At 48.6% G+C, this 16,582-nt stretch overlaps 2 protein-coding genes across 8 annotated transcripts in view; one reads left to right on the top strand and one right to left on the bottom strand.

Annotated features, from left to right (window-relative positions):
- The window catches only part of DENND1A (DENN domain containing 1A), a 158,624-nt gene extending 152,539 nt beyond the window's left edge, over window positions 1-6,085 (top strand). For all 7 annotated transcript variants that reach the window (XM_065648461.1, XM_065648462.1, XM_065648458.1 and 4 more), the window contains 2 exons: window positions 1,985-2,240; window positions 3,112-6,085. In XM_065648461.1, the coding sequence (XP_065504533.1) occupies window positions 1,985-2,240; window positions 3,112-4,422 (1,567 nt within the window). In that variant the 3' untranslated portion in view covers window positions 4,423-6,085. The remainder of the gene's footprint in view (window positions 1-1,984; window positions 2,241-3,111) is intronic.
- A 5,397-nt stretch (window positions 6,086-11,482) lies between these two features.
- CRB2 (crumbs cell polarity complex component 2) overlaps window positions 11,483-16,582 on the bottom strand; it is a 30,542-nt gene continuing 25,442 nt past the window's right edge. Inside the window, exons 10-13 of the mRNA XM_065648661.1 lie at window positions 15,566-16,433; window positions 14,339-14,455; window positions 13,736-13,862; window positions 11,483-11,710 (exon numbers count right to left, since the gene is read on the bottom strand). Coding sequence (XP_065504733.1) covers window positions 11,483-11,710; window positions 13,736-13,862; window positions 14,339-14,455; window positions 15,566-16,433 — 1,340 coding nt within the window. The remainder of the gene's footprint in view (window positions 11,711-13,735; window positions 13,863-14,338; window positions 14,456-15,565; window positions 16,434-16,582) is intronic.

Here is a 16,582-nt window from a genome sequence, read left to right as displayed (position 1 = left end):
ACCTGGATTTTTGGAAATGCTCCTGCAGTCTCTGTCCGGTGCTTGATGAATGTTCGGCATTTCTCCTGCTTGTTTGTTTTGATACGTAACAGCATGCAAAAGCGCACTCCTGCATGAAGCCCTGTGCAGCAGGGCACAGCTTGTGGTTTTACATCGCCTCGAGCTCTGTGGGATGTAACGCTTGCACTTGCCCTTTGTTCCCATGTGCTGCTTGTGCTCCTGGCCAAACCTGCTGCCGTTCCTGTGCTGTGCGACCGGTGGGTTTGCGTTGTTGTGTTAGATGGGGCTGGAGAAGGAGGTTCGCAGTTTGATAGCGGAGCCTCCAAGTGCTCGAAGTCATCGTGTGAAGCAGAAGGCGGGTTCAGACGGACGGGGAGGGGACGTGAGTGCAGCCGGTTCAGTGGCAAAGGGCAGAAAAGGTCCCCGCGCTCTGCTGTTTGGGGTGCAGGAGGCCAGGCCGCTAAAAGGGGTTGTTTGCAGAATATTCCTCAGGGGTTGTTTTGCAGTGTGATTTAATGCTTAGCAGATGAGCACAGCTCATGTGAGAGACTAAAGATACAACGAAGATTCGCAACAGCCCCCTCTTCCTCAGGCCGTGTACCACCGGCTGTCTGTCCTGCACCTGTGTTGTCACAGTCTCGTGGTGCCAGCTGGATGCCTGCGGTTGGTGTGCTGATGAGTGAAGTGAGATGGGCTGTTCATAAATGTGCATGATATAGATGTATTATAATAAAATATGGAAAGAGGAGGAGGGTTCTTCCATGGTATCTGTTTTCGCAGGTCTCACCAATATTTTCTTTTAATTGAAACCTTGTTTAAATGCCACACTAAAACTGGCTGCCAGTCACCACAGATATGTATGGCACTTCTTGTTATTAATTGGATGCGCATTATGCTGCTGTTCTCTGTACACAGAACCAGTATGCAAATCTGCTGGTGTTCGTTTTTTTGCTGAGGTATGTGCAAGAAAAGCATCCTGCTAACTCGGCCTTGGCTGTAAATGTAAAATAGGTGTCTCCATAATGGATTGTGTTGTTTCTTGATAAGATGACACCAGTGTAATCATTGGAACTCTGCAGTGTTCCCAATTATTGCAGGAAAACACCGAACTCTGTTCCGTGCTGAGTTAGCTTGGAGCAAGAGAATGTAGGTGCCTGCGGAACATGGGGCAGCAGCGCTGGCTCTGCCGTGCGAGGAGCTGAGCACGGAGCACATGGAGCACACAGCGCACGGAGCACACAGCAGCACATGGAGCACACGGAGCACACAGCGCACGGAGCACATGGAACACACAGCGCACGGAGCACATGGAACACACAGCGCACGGAGCACACAGCAGCACATGGAGCACATGGAGCACACGGAGCGCACAGCGCACGGAGCACACAGCAGCACATGGAGCACATGGAGCACACGGAGCGCACAGCGCACGGAGCACACAGCAGCACATGGAGCACACGGAGCGCACAGCGCACGGAGCACACAGCAGCACATGGAGCACATGGAGCACACAGAGCACACGGCACACGGAGCGCACGGAGCACATGGAGCACACGGCACACGGAGCACACAGCACATGGAGCACACAGCACACGGAGCGCACAGAGCACACGGAGCTCATGTAGCACACGGCACACGGAGCTCATGGAGCACACAGCACGGGGAGCCGGGCTCTGCCCTGGGGCCAGGCTGGCAGAACCCAGAACCCAGAGGGTTCCCTCATCAGCCTGGCTGTAACTGCACGATCGCAGCTTTCCTCCCAGTTGTTCCCGCTTATGCCTTTTTCTTGAGTGCTGGATCATTTTTGTGTGTCCTTCTGCCTTGGTCACTTTGCTCACACACCTGCTGTTCACAAGGCACTATAAACTGTATTTTTCCACCCAAAAGCTTTTTGTGAAGCCATCCAGCTCCTTAGTAAACACTTGTGTTTTGTTTTAAATAAAAAAGACAGTAATTTGCAACATGATTTTTGTTTCTTTTCTAGGCCTCAGCCATACCGGGCCCTGAAAGAATCGGACAGTGCCGATGGGGAAGAGGCGCTCAGTCCAGAAAAGTCCAAAGAGCCTCCGCTTCCAAGCGCTCCTGTCTCGAGCAAGGCCACAGAAATCAACCTCCTTGAAGACATTTTCCCTAACTTGGAAGTTGAAACCCAGGCTCAGCCCCTCAGCCAAGCGAAGAGCCTGGAAGACCTGCGGACTCCCAAAGAAGAGGGGGATCAGCGATGCACGTTTGATTACCAGGTGTGGACAGGGCTGCGTGTGTGCTGGGGTTCGCACAGAGCCGAGGCTGCCTGGCTGCTCTTCTTCTCTGAGGAACATTTTCGTACTATTGGGTAGATGCATCCATTTTCTGGGCATTTGTTCATGTGTTTCAAAACTTGTTTCTGAATTAAGAAGTTACTGTAATGGCACTCTGTTATAAGTCAGTAACTTTCTTCACTAAACCTGCAGCCTTTACTTCTAAAGGCAGAAATATTTGCCCTGTTCCTCAGAATCTCCTTTGTCCGTGGGCAATCACACACGGTTCTCTTTGAAGCTGATGCTGAGAATGAATACCTGGGGATCTTCAGGTCCCCTCCAAACTGCATGGTTTTTAAATGACCTTTTTTTAGTATGGCCATTTTGGTCTAAGCATCATTTGAACAATCTAGATTGTAGAAGAGAGATTCTTTATGAGGAACTTCACCGAATATATGCCACTTAGAAAGTGCCACACTGAAACAGACTCTGAGATCTTCATGTGACATGAAAGAAAGAAATGTCATTTCTGCCTTACAAAAATATTTAATTTTGTGTTCTATCCAGATATTTCATTTGACAGCTTTTTCCATACAGCGATTAAGGCGTCTCAATTTCTGTACCTCAGATATCGGCACTTGGCTAACAACAGGTGCCACAAAATGTCACAACCAAACGACTCATTAGAGGCAGAACTGGAATTAAAACTGCAGAGTCCTGCTTCTGCTTCCCTGCCTGTCCTCCCGGGCTGCGTGCTCTTCCCTCTGCCGTGGCCACATCCTCTTCTCATGGCTCAGCAGCCTGTCTTCACTTTATCCTCTGTGTTGTGAGGAGATCAGTAAAAGTTAATTTTTTTTTTAATGCTTTGTTGCAGAGAATGGATCTTGGTGTGTCCGAGAGGAACAGGATTGTGCCAGCCATGAAGCTGTCTCACGCTTACAAGCAGCTGTGGAGCATGGGCCATGACGACATGGCTATTCCTACCAAGTACTCCCAGAGCTCCCCGGAAAGGCCCTTGGCCGCCCTGGGGGACGTGCCGCCAGCAAGGGGACCCCGCAGCAGGGACAGCGTCCTGGCTCCTGCAGAAAAGGATGAACCGAATCCCACCGTTCAAGGGAACATCACCATTCCCAGGCCACAGGGAAGAAAGACACCTGAACTGGGGATAGTGCCCCCGCCTCCAGCACCCAGGGCTTCCAAGCATCAGGCTCCAGCTGGGCCAACAGACATTCTCACCGCCCCCAGTACGGGACGTGGCCATTTGGTTTCAGATCTTCTCCCAGAGCCCTTTGGAGCTGGTAGTGTCTCCTTAGACCCTGAAATGCAGCAGTCTGTAAGTTATTCCTCTCATCCATCTCAGCTTCTGTCCAGTGCTGCCAGCACTGCTGAGATGCTCCAGCCTGTCAAAGTGAAGACAGAGAACACAGGTAATGAAAGCGACTTCCTTCTTAATCTCCTGGATCCGTTAAAAACAGCCGGATGGCAAAGCAGCGGCCCGCAGCAAGGTCCCCGCAGCCTGCAAAGCTCAGCCGCTGCCCCTTCTGCAGCCGGCTTTGCCTCGGCGCCAAGTGACTTCGTGCCCCCTCCCGCTGCACCGTTTGTCCAGCCGCTGGGTTACCCCTCCCCAGCTGCACCACCCCCTTTTTTACAGCCATCTCCTAATCCGTTCACACAGACAGTGCCCGGAGCCCTTTCGGTGCCTCTAGTTAGACCCCCGAGGGGCTCTTTCACCCCCTCTCTAGGTCATGCTTATAGTTCTAGCTTCATAACACCTAATTCTAGCTTCTACCCCCCACAAAGACCTCAACCAAACATTTCAACCCTCTCCATGCCAAACCTGTTCAGCCCGGCCGTGCCGGCTCGCTCCTTCCTGCTGCAGAGCCCGGGCCCGGCCCCCGGCAGCGCCCTCCAGCCCGCGGCTTCGGCCGCGCCTGCCAAAACCAGAACGGCACAGGGCCCGGCCAGCTCCAGGGTAGATCCCAAACAAGCACTAGGTCTCCTGTGCAACGAACCCCCTTTGATCCCTTCCAAGCCAGCGAAGGGCTTAGAGTCAGTGTTACTATCCTCGAAACCTGAGGAGACAAAAGATCCATTTGAAGATTTATTAAAAAAGACGAAGCAAGACGTGTCGTCCACACCAGGTAAGGTCGAACAGCTCAGAAAGCGATGGGAAACCTTTGAATAACGTTCCCAATGGCCTTTTGATGTCCCTTTGGAATTCACAGAGGATTTTTTGTTGTTTTTTTGAGCCAGCATAAACCCAAGCATTTCTTTGATAGAAAGCTGAGCCAGGATGGCTGCAGGACCGTCACCTGCCGCGGTTCACACACCAGGGCTTTTTGCCCAAGTCCCCCCGTTGTCCTGGTCCCTGCAAGCGCTTCCTCACTGAAAACCCCCAGGACTCTTGCGCTGACCACGAAGGTCGTTGGGGATGAGTTGGGTTTGGGTTGGTTTTCCACACGTAGCTTTTCAAACACGCTGATGAAGAAGTTGCTCTTTCCCTTGTATTTTCAATCCCTGGCACAGCCGGGAGCACAACGCGGCACTTTGTACGAGTGGGTTTTCCTGCCTGTGGGTACAGTGTGCAGTTTTCCTGCGTTACAGGTCGGATGTTTTGCTTTCCCGTGTGAAGTGCAGCAAACACACCCGGACTGGGGGGCTGCACTGAATTAATCCATTAGGGTCTGAGTTTGTCCTGTCTTGAAATACAGACATTCACGTGGGTTAGATTATTAGATGAGCTTTTGTTGCAGAGTTTTTATTTCCCTCCCCCAGTACATGGGCACTGAGAGGTAACAGGGACCCTCTGGTGCAGAATTGTCATAATTCCTTGTTGCAACAAAACCACAGCACAGAGCAGTTGCTCAGGGCTTGGTCCTGCAGCTCTGGTGGGGAACTGGAAACACCAGCAATTGTTTTTCTTTTTTAGGTTTTTATTTGTTTTTGTTAAATACATCAGAAAATAGAGGCCATAAAGAGTATCCTAGTTCTTATGTATATGTTAATATTATATATAAATATTATAAACGACAGTATATGAATGGGATGTAACAATACCTTACTTGATTATTACAAACAAAAAAAGCAAAAAACCCTGGGGTACAACGTTCCCAGCTCCTGAGCCGAGTGCTGCGGCGGGTGGAGCGGCGGCGGGTGGAGCGGCGGCGCTGGGCGGCGCGGGCAGGACGGGCAGCTCGGAGCCGGCACCGCGGGCTTGTGGGGCCCGAGCGCTCGGCTCCCCCAGCCCGTCTGAACACCCAGGAGAAGCGTTTGCTGGTGTGACGAGACATTAACTGCACCAGGAACCGGACTGTGAGGTCCCGAAGTACGAAGATGCAATGGAAAGGCTAAAGGGTACGTTCGGTCGCGTTTTCTAAGACACTCATTTGTGGCAATAGTAGCCTCAAGAAATTTCATCTTACTCTTGGCATCCCTTCTAGGAGCTGCTGTCTTTGCAGTGATCAGTTTTGTTTTCCTTAAGCGGTGCTTTTTTTTGTTTTGTATTTGGGCACAATCTGATGTACAACATGTTGCTCTAGAGAGGTAATCACATCACCATGAAGCCTTCGAGAAAGGAAATAATTTTGGACACATGGGGAAATTCTTGTAAAGCTTTATCTGATTTCCAGTGTATCTATTTTATTCATATAATCTTGGAAGTTTTCTTACTCTAGTGTATGAAAATGGCTGTGCGTTCAAGTCTGTGCAATACAAAAGAAAAATACTCTTAATATCTGAAATGCCACCAGTTTGGTAAAGCTCATGGTATTACATTAATATTACATTTTTCTGTGAAGTCCTGTTACTCTGACAAGCCATTCAGCTGGATTTGTATTTTCTTTTTGTGTTGGACAACAGATGGTTTTAGTATTGCATAGTAAAATATTTAAAATCTAAGATAATAGTTACATTTTATTTTATACAGTTCAGAATATGAGTGTTATATATAAATTCAGTCTGGAATTTCAGATCTCCTTTGCTATATGATAAAATTTTCTCAATTATGGTGGGTATGTACAGGCACTAGAAATTCTGCATACAACATGCCTTTTGAATTTCACGTACTCTTTTTAAAAACTTGTAGTGTTGCACACTGATATACTGAGTAGGCCTATTTCACATGCTGAAGCAAAGAGAAAAGCGCTCAGGTTCTTCTGTATCACTGCACATCATTTTGCATCTCTGGTTATTTTACTCTGCCCATATTATGGAATATTTTATGTAGTTGATTTTTAGACAAACAAGTGCTCTTGCGTTATTTTTCAAGTCGGCTTTGAGGCACTGGGAAGTATTAACGCTGAGCACAAGGGCATTGAGCGAAGGGAGGAGCTGACCGGGCTGCCGAGAGCCGGAGCCCGCAGCTCCGCAGCGCGTCCCGTCCCCAGCCGGTTTGCAGCCGGAGCCGCTGGTACCTGCTGCTCGTCACTAAGGGTCAGACTGGCCCTGGGACACCGTTTAGTTCTTTGTCTTAAACTCAGGAATTCCTAACGTGGCTCATTCCTAACAGTGCAAGCTGTGAACAGCCTGCGCTTGTCTGGGAGAGCAGCTCGGCTGTCAAACGTTGCTTTTGCTGATGTAGAAGGATTTTTGATTTTTTTTTTTTACTAATCTGAGAAATGTTTATTTTACTTTTTGTCTGATATTATTCATCAATTACTTTACATTCAACTTTGTACATTTTCCTGTGCTCACCATACTTGTTTGTTTGGTACTGCTTTGCTTATTTACAGATGCTTTCTTCCATTAGAAATAACTTTTATTTAAAACAAAACCCAACTCTTTTAAGTTGTATGTATCTGATGCTGTACAGATGGTAAAACCATTTTTATATCTTGTTCACTCATTAGATTAGGAACATTTTAGACATTGGAATTGGAAACTGTCAAGACAGGCATTTTGTAACTGAAGCCCTTTCTCTCATTACCTTATTACCTGTTAATTGTGAGAGGTTTGTCATTTCTCTGCACACAGGAGGGTTTTTTTCTAACCTGCAATGACTGTCTGAGCTGCTGAGATTTCTCCCTCCCCTCCTTGACATCTGTACAGGTTTTTGTCCTGGTTCGGACGTGGTCAGCGTGTCAGTCACAAATAACTACGATAGTTCAGGGACGTTCATCTCCCCTTACCCAACCGGGACCTGCTCCCGTTGGGCCACGGGAATGGTTCACATGCTCCTCGGAGGGCACGTAAGTGAACGCCAGCAACCAGCTTCCTGAGCTCCGTCCCTCTGCACTGCCGAGTTCATCTACTTTACTTGTAATGCTTTTCTTTTAATGTGTTTTGCTCCTTGTACACTTCCATCCAGGCTTTATGATCAAAGTGATTTTTTTTCAGACATCAGCAAATTAAATTGGTTAGTAGTGAATAAGAAGCCTCTTTAGCTGCTGCTGCTTAAAACATCCAGGCTTAGAAAAAATCTTTGTTTCCAGCTGTTGGAGGTTAACAGCTTTAGGTATTTCAAAAGTGAGCCAGTGTAGACAAGAGCTGCTGCAGCCTCCCTGTGTCCTTGGGGAACAGCAGAAGGTTGTGGTGACGTCCAAGGCAAATTCCGAGAGGTGGGAAGGGCTCCCGGCTGGTCCTGCGGACCTGGAGGTGATCTGGAGGTGATCCGGAGATCGGGACAGCGCTGCTGCTGCACCCCTGCCGGCTCCTGCGCAGGGCCCAGTGCCCGCTGGCTATTTCATGGCTCTTTGCACAGTCTGATTTTTGCCTCTTTGCTCATAAAATCACAGATGAACACTGAAATGGGTGAACAGAAAATGCAGCAGGTTGCGACAGCCCCGTAAAAGAGGCGTTGGGGTTTGCAGCTGTACAAACTCTGTTGCAGACCAAAACCAGCCAACTGGACATCAAGTCACTCTTCAGGAAAAAAAAATCACAAGTCAAGGTAACTAGGCCAATTTTTGACCAAATTTTATTGTAAATTTCTTTTGAAGGATGTTCTAATTTTTACAAATTACAAAATTTACAATTACAAAAAAAAAAAAAAAATCAGGATCACAATCATTAACTACAGCAAATCCAGTTCTGTGAAAAAATATATTCAAACATTAAATATCAAAAGAAAGTTAAGTTCATAATTGGAAAACAAAACAAAACAACAAAACACTTTCATAAATTATTTTGCAGAAATGCGCAAGACACACAAAGTATTTAACACTTTTGCTTGTACTGGCTTTGGGTGCTTGGAATAAAACCACCGGCTGTGCTGCTCCAGCGCAGCCCTTTGCTGGTTTTCAGGTGTCGTTACTGCTGTGGGCTTTGGAGCTTTTTGTTGCTTTTCAGGATATTTCAGTAGCTTTAGTGCCCATTGGTTCTTATAACACAATTCTGGTTTTCTTCTCAAAATAACACAGGCTGGGGTAATATTGGTTCATTTAGATCCCGTTGCTGCCTTCATTTTTCTACAATTTAAACAGAAAAAGTGGAGCGGAGCTAAAAAATAGAAGTACAGGCCTCTCCTGGCAACGAACAACCTGGAGCTTTAACCAGGTCTGAAACCCAAAGCATATTCTGAGGTTGCTGAAGGTGTATTACAAATCTTTATGGGCTGAATTAAAAAAAAAAATCTCTCACACAAAATATTGTCATGTCTCTCAATGGTGATTCATTTGGGGTTGTTTTTTCTATTTTCCAAAATTTTCATTTGTCACCTTATATCAGCAGTTGCATGTATGCAGACCTGTTCTCAAGCAAACAGACCTGATCAGTAGTTTTGTGCTTTTTCCCTTTGCTTAGAATTAAAGAAAAACTTACAGCTACAGTAAAAAAAAAAAAGTAAGAGCAAAGCAGAACAGCGTTTTCTTGCCGTGCCAATGAGCCACGGTGGGCAGATTCACACCCTGCTTATTAATAGTATTTTGGAGCTTAAAAACCAGATACTGGTTTCTAAAATATTTCTCATCAATAGTTGTAGTAATTATCCTGAAATGCTACTGATTTTTAGACCTTGTTGGGCCTGCTCTGCTGCATTTCTTTCCACAGGCTCTGCCACATTACACTGAAGAAGAAATAGCACATTTAACAGCTAAAACAGTAACAAAGGAGAAGTAAAGCCACAAAATAAATATCCTCTTGAGGGCAGTGGACATCGAATGCTGTGTCTTGCTGCAACACGAGCCCTGGTTTTGTGTTCAAAGTCACCGATAACTAAACTCCACTCTCCTGTCCCGGGGCTCTGGAAGCGTGTCCCCTCCTCACACCCCAGGGATGGCGGACGGTCTGTCCCGTGCTGCTGGTGCCAGCGCCGCCCTCGAGCCAGCGGCTCCACGCGGTGACGGAGCCCACAGCCCAACGCACGGCGAGCGGGTTTCGTCCATATAAACAGCCTCTATGCCACAAACTTAATACTGTAACTGGCAACTCAGTCTCACAAAGGCACTTAAAATATTCCTATGATTCAGGCTAGTCTTCAGAAGAGATTTAGTAGACGTGTCTAATACAGCACAGCAGTAGGTACTAATGCTAACCCTGGCCGAGCTGCAGGACAGCAGCTCTAGGAAATACCCCCCCCAGTCACCTGGCTTAGCTCTGCAGAGGAACCACAGACACATTTTTTTGAAACAGCCACATTATTCACATTATTTCTTGATACAGTGGTTTGATTCCTGTTAATTAGACCCGCCTCACTTGTGTAGCACCTTTGCTGGTGCCGGGTGGCAGGGACAGTTCCGAGGGCTGCAGGGCCCCGCGTGACTCCCCGAGGGGCACCCCTGTGCTGGTGACAGGCAGCGTGCGGTCCTGGCAGCGGGGCTGCGACCGGCCCTGCGCTGCCACCGCCAGCGCTCGCTGCCTCTCCTCCTCTGGCCCCTCCAGAACTTCCCCCCACCCCTGACTTTACTGCTCTGGCGGACCCGTTTTACACCAATCTTTTATGGGATAAGCTGCAATAACCCAGCTTGTTCAAGCAGTTGACTCCTACTGCCTAGTGAGAGCAGGCAGTCACCTGTACCTATGAAGTATTAATAGTTTAAAGCAGTACAGACCTGTCTGACAAAAACACAGCTCCACACCTAAGACAGACGCTGCAGCAGTTCCATGATGGTTAAAGGATGACATGGCACCTGTTGTGTGACCCCAGGTCTTAGATCAGCCTCTCGGTCGGTGGCATCTTGATTACATTCCACATTTCCACTCGAGCCCCATCTTTTTCTTGCCGGCTTGGACTGTACGTTCCCTGAGTTGCTCTCCTCCTCTTCATGGCAATCGCCGTGGCTGCAACAACTGCAAGGAGAAGGGCGGCCCCCGCAGCCCCGACTGCTCCCACCACCGAGGAGTTGCTAAGATGCGCCCACACTGGCTGCTGTGGTAGAACAGGGTGTTACTCAGAGCTCCCACGGGGACAGTGCCTTTCACAGCCCTCAGCCCCAGCACCTCTAGGTGCTCTGTGCTGACACAGTGCAGACAGCAGCGTCCCCCCTTTCGCTGTCCCCTCCCTGTCACACAAGGGCCCAGGGAACTCAGAGGGTGGCTGGTGCCCCGTTCCTGCTCATCATTCCCCCCAACACGCAAGCCCCAAGTTCAGCATTTGGCAGCTGTTCCTGCCAACAGCTCCAGCACTGGCCCCCAACCCCACCGCGCTCTGCCTGCGCGGTACCATGGGAATGTCTAACAGAGGTCACTTCATAAACCATCCATTTGTACGATTTCAGTAATTCCTGACAATTCCCTGTAACGCTGGCTGTCACAGGGCAGGAGGTCACAGCTGCTGTTGCTGTTGCAGACTGACTCCTTCTGAAAACCTCCTACACCTGAACTGAAAAAGCTTGGAGTGGGTTTCAGTTGTCAATAAAAACAGAACAGTATATACAAACCAATCATAAGTACCCTCTATACAACGCTCCTTAAAAGTATATATAGATCTTAATCTGTAAATTAGTGCCTAATTTAACCCTGCCTTTTAAAGCAGATTTATCTATGCTGTTGCTGCCTGAGGGGTGGAATGGAGCCAGAGCAAGTTCAGAGCAGGTGCGGGGCCACAGCTGCTGCTGGGGTGACCGGCCGGGGCCGTCGCGGGGCAGCAAAGGGGACAAGAGGCTCCCTGAGAGCCAGTGCTGCGCAGCTGGCTCCATGAGCTGAAACCAGCTGAACAGCCATTGCACGCAGTCTGCCTCGTGCGTCTACGTCCACGTCTTCATTACCAAGCCTTAGGGAACTGAGATAGGGTGGATGTGCTGCTGCAAGTGCTGGAGAAAGATCAAGGTCAGAGCAGACCCTGCAGGCACATCTCCTTGCCAGGGTAGTGCCTATATTAACCGCTCTTCAGGTGGCACCTTTAGGACACTGTCCATCTCCAGCCGAGCTCCTGCCACTTCTTGCTGACTCGGGCTGTAGGTTCCCTCTGATTGGCGCCTCTTCCTTGCAGTGAGAATCATGAATATGAGACCAATACTGAGTAGCAGTAAAGAGCCACAGGCTACAGGGACAGCTACTTCAATTAGTGGGGAGGGGAAGAGAGCACCTGGAGTCCCTTTCTGTAAAAGAAATTAACGGAGAAACAATGAAACTCCAGTGGTTATGATGAGTTATGTTGAAGAACCCAAAATGGCCAGATTAGAGGGGAAAAAAAAAAACTAAAAAGAAGATAAAAAGAAGAACATCTGTACCTGGATGGAAAAGGACAAGCAAGGAACAAGTACAGGGCTCGAAGGCACCTGCACAGAGAATGCGCGTGTTCATTCCTTCATCTCTCAGCAAAACACGTTCAAACTTAAAAGGACAGTAACAAACTCTGACTTCTTCTTTCTAATTCAAAACTAGTGACGCTCATTAGTGACACTGTTTAATTGGCAGCTTTAGCGAAGCTGATGTCAATGGGGCAGAGTTACAAACAGATTTACCAATGGAACAGTTAATACCATTACAAAAATTCATGCAGGGTACATGGATTTACTGAGCCGGGCAGCCAACCTGCCATGGACACAGCAAAACTACACATGGACAATTAATGGGATCAATCCTGGAGCTGCAAAACTGCTGCAAAGCAAAGTGTCCTTGTGCAGCAATGGCTAACAACAGGGCACAGCTGCCTGCTACCATTAGAACATCTTAAAAAGGTGGCATTTTTGTCATTAAAGAAAGCTTTAAAATTACAATATTCCTAAAAACAAAAAATATTTCTTATTGCTAAAAATAGTATCTACCACCTTTCAGATAAAAACAAAAGCTTGATTATTTCCAGCTGTTGGACACCATACGGTCTATGGCAATGTCACAGAGCAGCACAGAGGGAATGTTCCCAGAGCACCTGAAGTCCCTGCGCCATCTGCAAACGGCTGAAGTTGACTCCCTGAGCCTGCCCCAACTCAAGCCATGCACTAGGGGTTAGTTCTAGTTCTGCACAGCATGCGGATTAGTCACACGGTACCAACACCACAGGAGTTTGAGCAGCCCACCCCACGGCCTGCTGCCCGCTCTGCAGCTGCTGCTGCCGCGAGGGGGAAGGAGCAGGAGAGCGCAGGGAACAAACGCTCCTTCGGTTCTGCGGCTCCTGTGAGCAGCGCACACCACCAGCAGCCGCACCTGGCCCCACCACAGGCCCGCGCCTTTCAAGAGGGAGATGTTCTGCAAAAACTAATGAGGATGATGAAAACAAGGAACCTACAAGAAGTGTCCTGGGACAGAGGAGACAGAGTTGCCTGAGGGAGTCCATGCATGCAAACTGGAAATGTCAGGAGGGACCTTGTGCACATGCATCGCAGAACCCTTAGTAACAGCAACAGCAGCAAACCCCAGCTTGGCACGGCCGTGCAGGATGGGTTAGTACATTCCCAGGTTACCAGACAAGCTGCCTGTCCATGCAATAGCTGTACAGAGAAAAAGCGAGTGTATGAAGGATCCAGCCTCAAACAGCAGCGCGTTGCTCACACAGAAAGGAAAAGCACCGCCGAGGCTGCCCATCCACAGGCCCATGGGTCAGAACCAGGCTCAGCAGATAAAGGATGCTACTTTGTTACTTGTACTTGAATCATTTCAATCTTGGCTTCATCTGACTCCCCTTCTCCAAATATATCCATTTCTACCCAGATCTCTGGAGAGGGAAGGTGCTTTGTAACTATCTCATCCAAGATAAATGCCAGCTGAAATTCCATTCTCCGAGAGACTGTGGGGGAGATGTAAGTAATTTGAAACTGCTGCAGTTGGACTGCAGAAAGATTACTGTCCAAGGAGTCATAAATCCAAGGAAAGTTGCAGAGAGCCCTCAAAACCATAGGGCAGCCCATGCAGATACTGAAAAGTATTTGCTGCAGTTGCTTATGTGCTGGAGACCAACACGCAGCAATGTGGCAAAGAAACAATAATTGCACAGATCAGCTTTCTTTGGTACCAACTGAGTCCCTGAGTGCGCTTCAGCCTGGACACACGTGGGGACTCTGCAACCCTGGGCAGTGTCACTAACACCCCGGTACCCGAGGGCCCTGCTGAGCCTCCTGCTGCTGCCCACAATGCGCGGGCTGCGAGGACAGACAGGATTCCCAGGAGCAAAGGGAAGTGCTTACGTTGATGTCGCAGCGCTCTCCTGTGTAGCTGGCACTGCACACACACTCGTATTTGTTCTCAGAGTCTTGACACGTGCCTCCGTTCTGGCAAGGGTTTGGATCACACTTGTTTATATTGATTTGACAACTGGAAGGGAAACACGCATTAGAATTAAATAAAATTTCTCACGTATGTTCTTGTGCCATGGAACACAAGATCATACAGCCTATAAAAGCCCCATTATTCAAAAAGTTCCCGTTGCATGTTTTTCAGGTGCTTTCTCTAGGGTCCAACAACATGCAAGTTCTACCCATTGATACCAATCCTCCCCTTTTGTCATTTCTCTATGATTGGAGCCGGTCTGGGTCTCTAGCACAGTTAATGAATTCTCATGAGGCACAAGAACTACTTGGAAGCAGTTCACGCTGCAAAAATCAGTATCGTCAGCAGGATCATATCAAGCCCACCCCTCCTAAAAGTAACAGCTAGTTTACAGTTTTGGAGCAGTTGTTTGAACAGCAAAAGGATGAAGAGGATGAAGCACTTGAACCAGCTCAGCTGTCCCACTGATGTAAGAATGGGAGCTCGAGCTCCTTTGCAGGCGCCAGAAGAGCAGCACTTACGTCCTCCCCGTGAAGCCGGGCCGGCAGGTGCAGTTGGCTCCCCAGCTCTCACTGGTGCACTTGCCACCGTTCAGACACGTGAAGTTCTTACCGCACTGCTCAGGCGGGAACGGCCACCTGGGAGAAGCAAGAAACAGCCATTGGCATTTCTAGGAGGGAGTCTGACACAAGTGGAGAAGGAAATAGTCTCAGAAATCATCCACAATATCAGAGTATGACTTGGAGCATGCCCAGAGAATAGGCAGGAGCTGTGGCATTAGCACGACTTCTCTCACACAGTTGCCTGGTCTTGCTGATGGAGACACAGAGACGGGATGCTGCTGGAACACCAAACCGCGGCACCGCTGGGCTGCGGAAGGATAATGCAAGTACCAGGTAACTGCATCAGAATGGAGCAAGAACAATAGGAAAGTCAGCCTGGGCAGATTAGATAACCAAAGTTCAGCCACGTAGGTATTTATCTCAGTGTTCAATTTGAACAGGCACAAGTAGATGGAAGTCTAAGTTACGTGTTGATTCATACTTCCTTTACTGATAGGAGACGTACCTTTGTGACTAGCATATGCAGGATTTTTTCCAAACTAATAAAAATGTTATAAATATAGACCTTATCAGAAAAAATCCAGCCCTCTTCCTGACTCTGTACTCATTTCCCACTGAATTTTACGTGAGCTCCATGGAGGGATCATGAAATGTGCACTGCTAAGCAGTACAGGCATTTGATAAGGAACAGGATACTCAAATAGCCATTTTTTTTTTTAACCAATACACAGAAACAATGCCCTTAGTCTTAGCACCAATGCCACAAAATACAACCAAGCCCGTGGTTGAAGGAATGCTGATAATCAGTCTAGGAGTAAATACTCTTTTTAAAAAAAAAAATCAATACAGGAATATACCAGAGGGGAGTAAAATCCTGCAGAAGATGGATTTCTTAGGGAATGCAGAAGGGAAGTGACAACAGGCTACAGTACGTGCACTTTAAACAGCTCTGAAATGTAGCACGGGGATAACCACACGAAAAGGAAGGATGCTCATCCTGTGTGAGGCTGAGCACCTTTCAGCGAGGATTTGGGCCTGGTCAGCACCATCCAATTCACAGCAGAATTCAGGTGTTTTACCTACCAGGTACTTGCAATGAAAAATTTTCCCCAAGTGTGCCAAAGTGAAAGTGCAGTTTATCTGGGGGCTCCTCTGACCCCACATCAGACCAACCGAGGCACTTACTCGCAGCGAGGCCCTGAGTACTGAGGAGGGCACTTGCAGGAGTAGCCATAAACCCCATCAACGCAGGTAGCTCCGTTCAGGCACTGGTGCCGCACACAGTCATCCACGTTGATGTCACAGCGCTTCCCGATGAACCCCCGGAAGCATTCACACTGAAAATCCGCCACTGCATCCACACAGTCCCCATGAACACATGGGTCCGACTGGCAGTCGTCAATGTTGGACTCGCACAGCAGCCCCCCCCAGCCAGCGCTGCAGGCGCAGCTGAAGGAATTGAACAAATCCTCGCAGGTGCCGGCGTTGAGGCAAGGGCCAGAAGCGCAAACATCAGCCCCAGCGCAGCCCAGCTGGACGGTCCTTCTGCTGGCCTGCTGGAACTGTTCTGGCTGGGGGTACGAGATGTGGGCAGCGAACGGCAGGTAGATCCCCCCGATCTTCACTTGTCCTAAGCAGCCAGTGAAATTCTCAGCCAGAACAACCAGGGCATTGTTCTTTAGGAAGTCCAAGTTCCCAGCATTTCCCTGCAGAGTCACATTAACAGACCCATCCAAATGAACCAGCCACCTGGAGGAAAGCGCCAATGGCTCCTCCATAGCCACAGAGACAGAGTGCCAGGCGCCGTCCGTGACCGGCTGCTGGCTCCGGAAGCTGACGCCTTCGATGCTGTTCCCGCTCCTGATGTCAACAAGCAGGGAGGAGTTCTTAATGGCTATCTGCAGGGAATCCACTTCTTCCACAGCCTGAAGCAAAACAGCATCTTCATCCCTGGTTCTGAAATCCACCTGGACGCTGCTCAGAGTTCTAGTCACTGATGTATTGGTAGTAAATTCAAGGGCAGCATAATTGTTGAATGTTGCATTAGCCAGACCTATAAACAAAGGGGTAGAGCATAAGGGATTTGAAAGATGGTGTCATGTTTGAGACAGACCAATGGCAAACTCCTGGCAGGCTCTCTCCCCTAAGAATCATGTAAGCTTAGTGTGAGCAGGATTACAGGCCTGGCTGCTGACATCCTTA

This window comes from Caloenas nicobarica, chromosome 19, assembly GCF_036013445.1.
Source record: "Caloenas nicobarica isolate bCalNic1 chromosome 19, bCalNic1.hap1, whole genome shotgun sequence".
NCBI lineage: Eukaryota > Metazoa > Chordata > Aves > Columbiformes > Columbidae > Caloenas > Caloenas nicobarica.
Note: the sequence above shows the minus strand (reverse complement) of the source record. Positions and strands in the feature narration are given on the sequence as shown.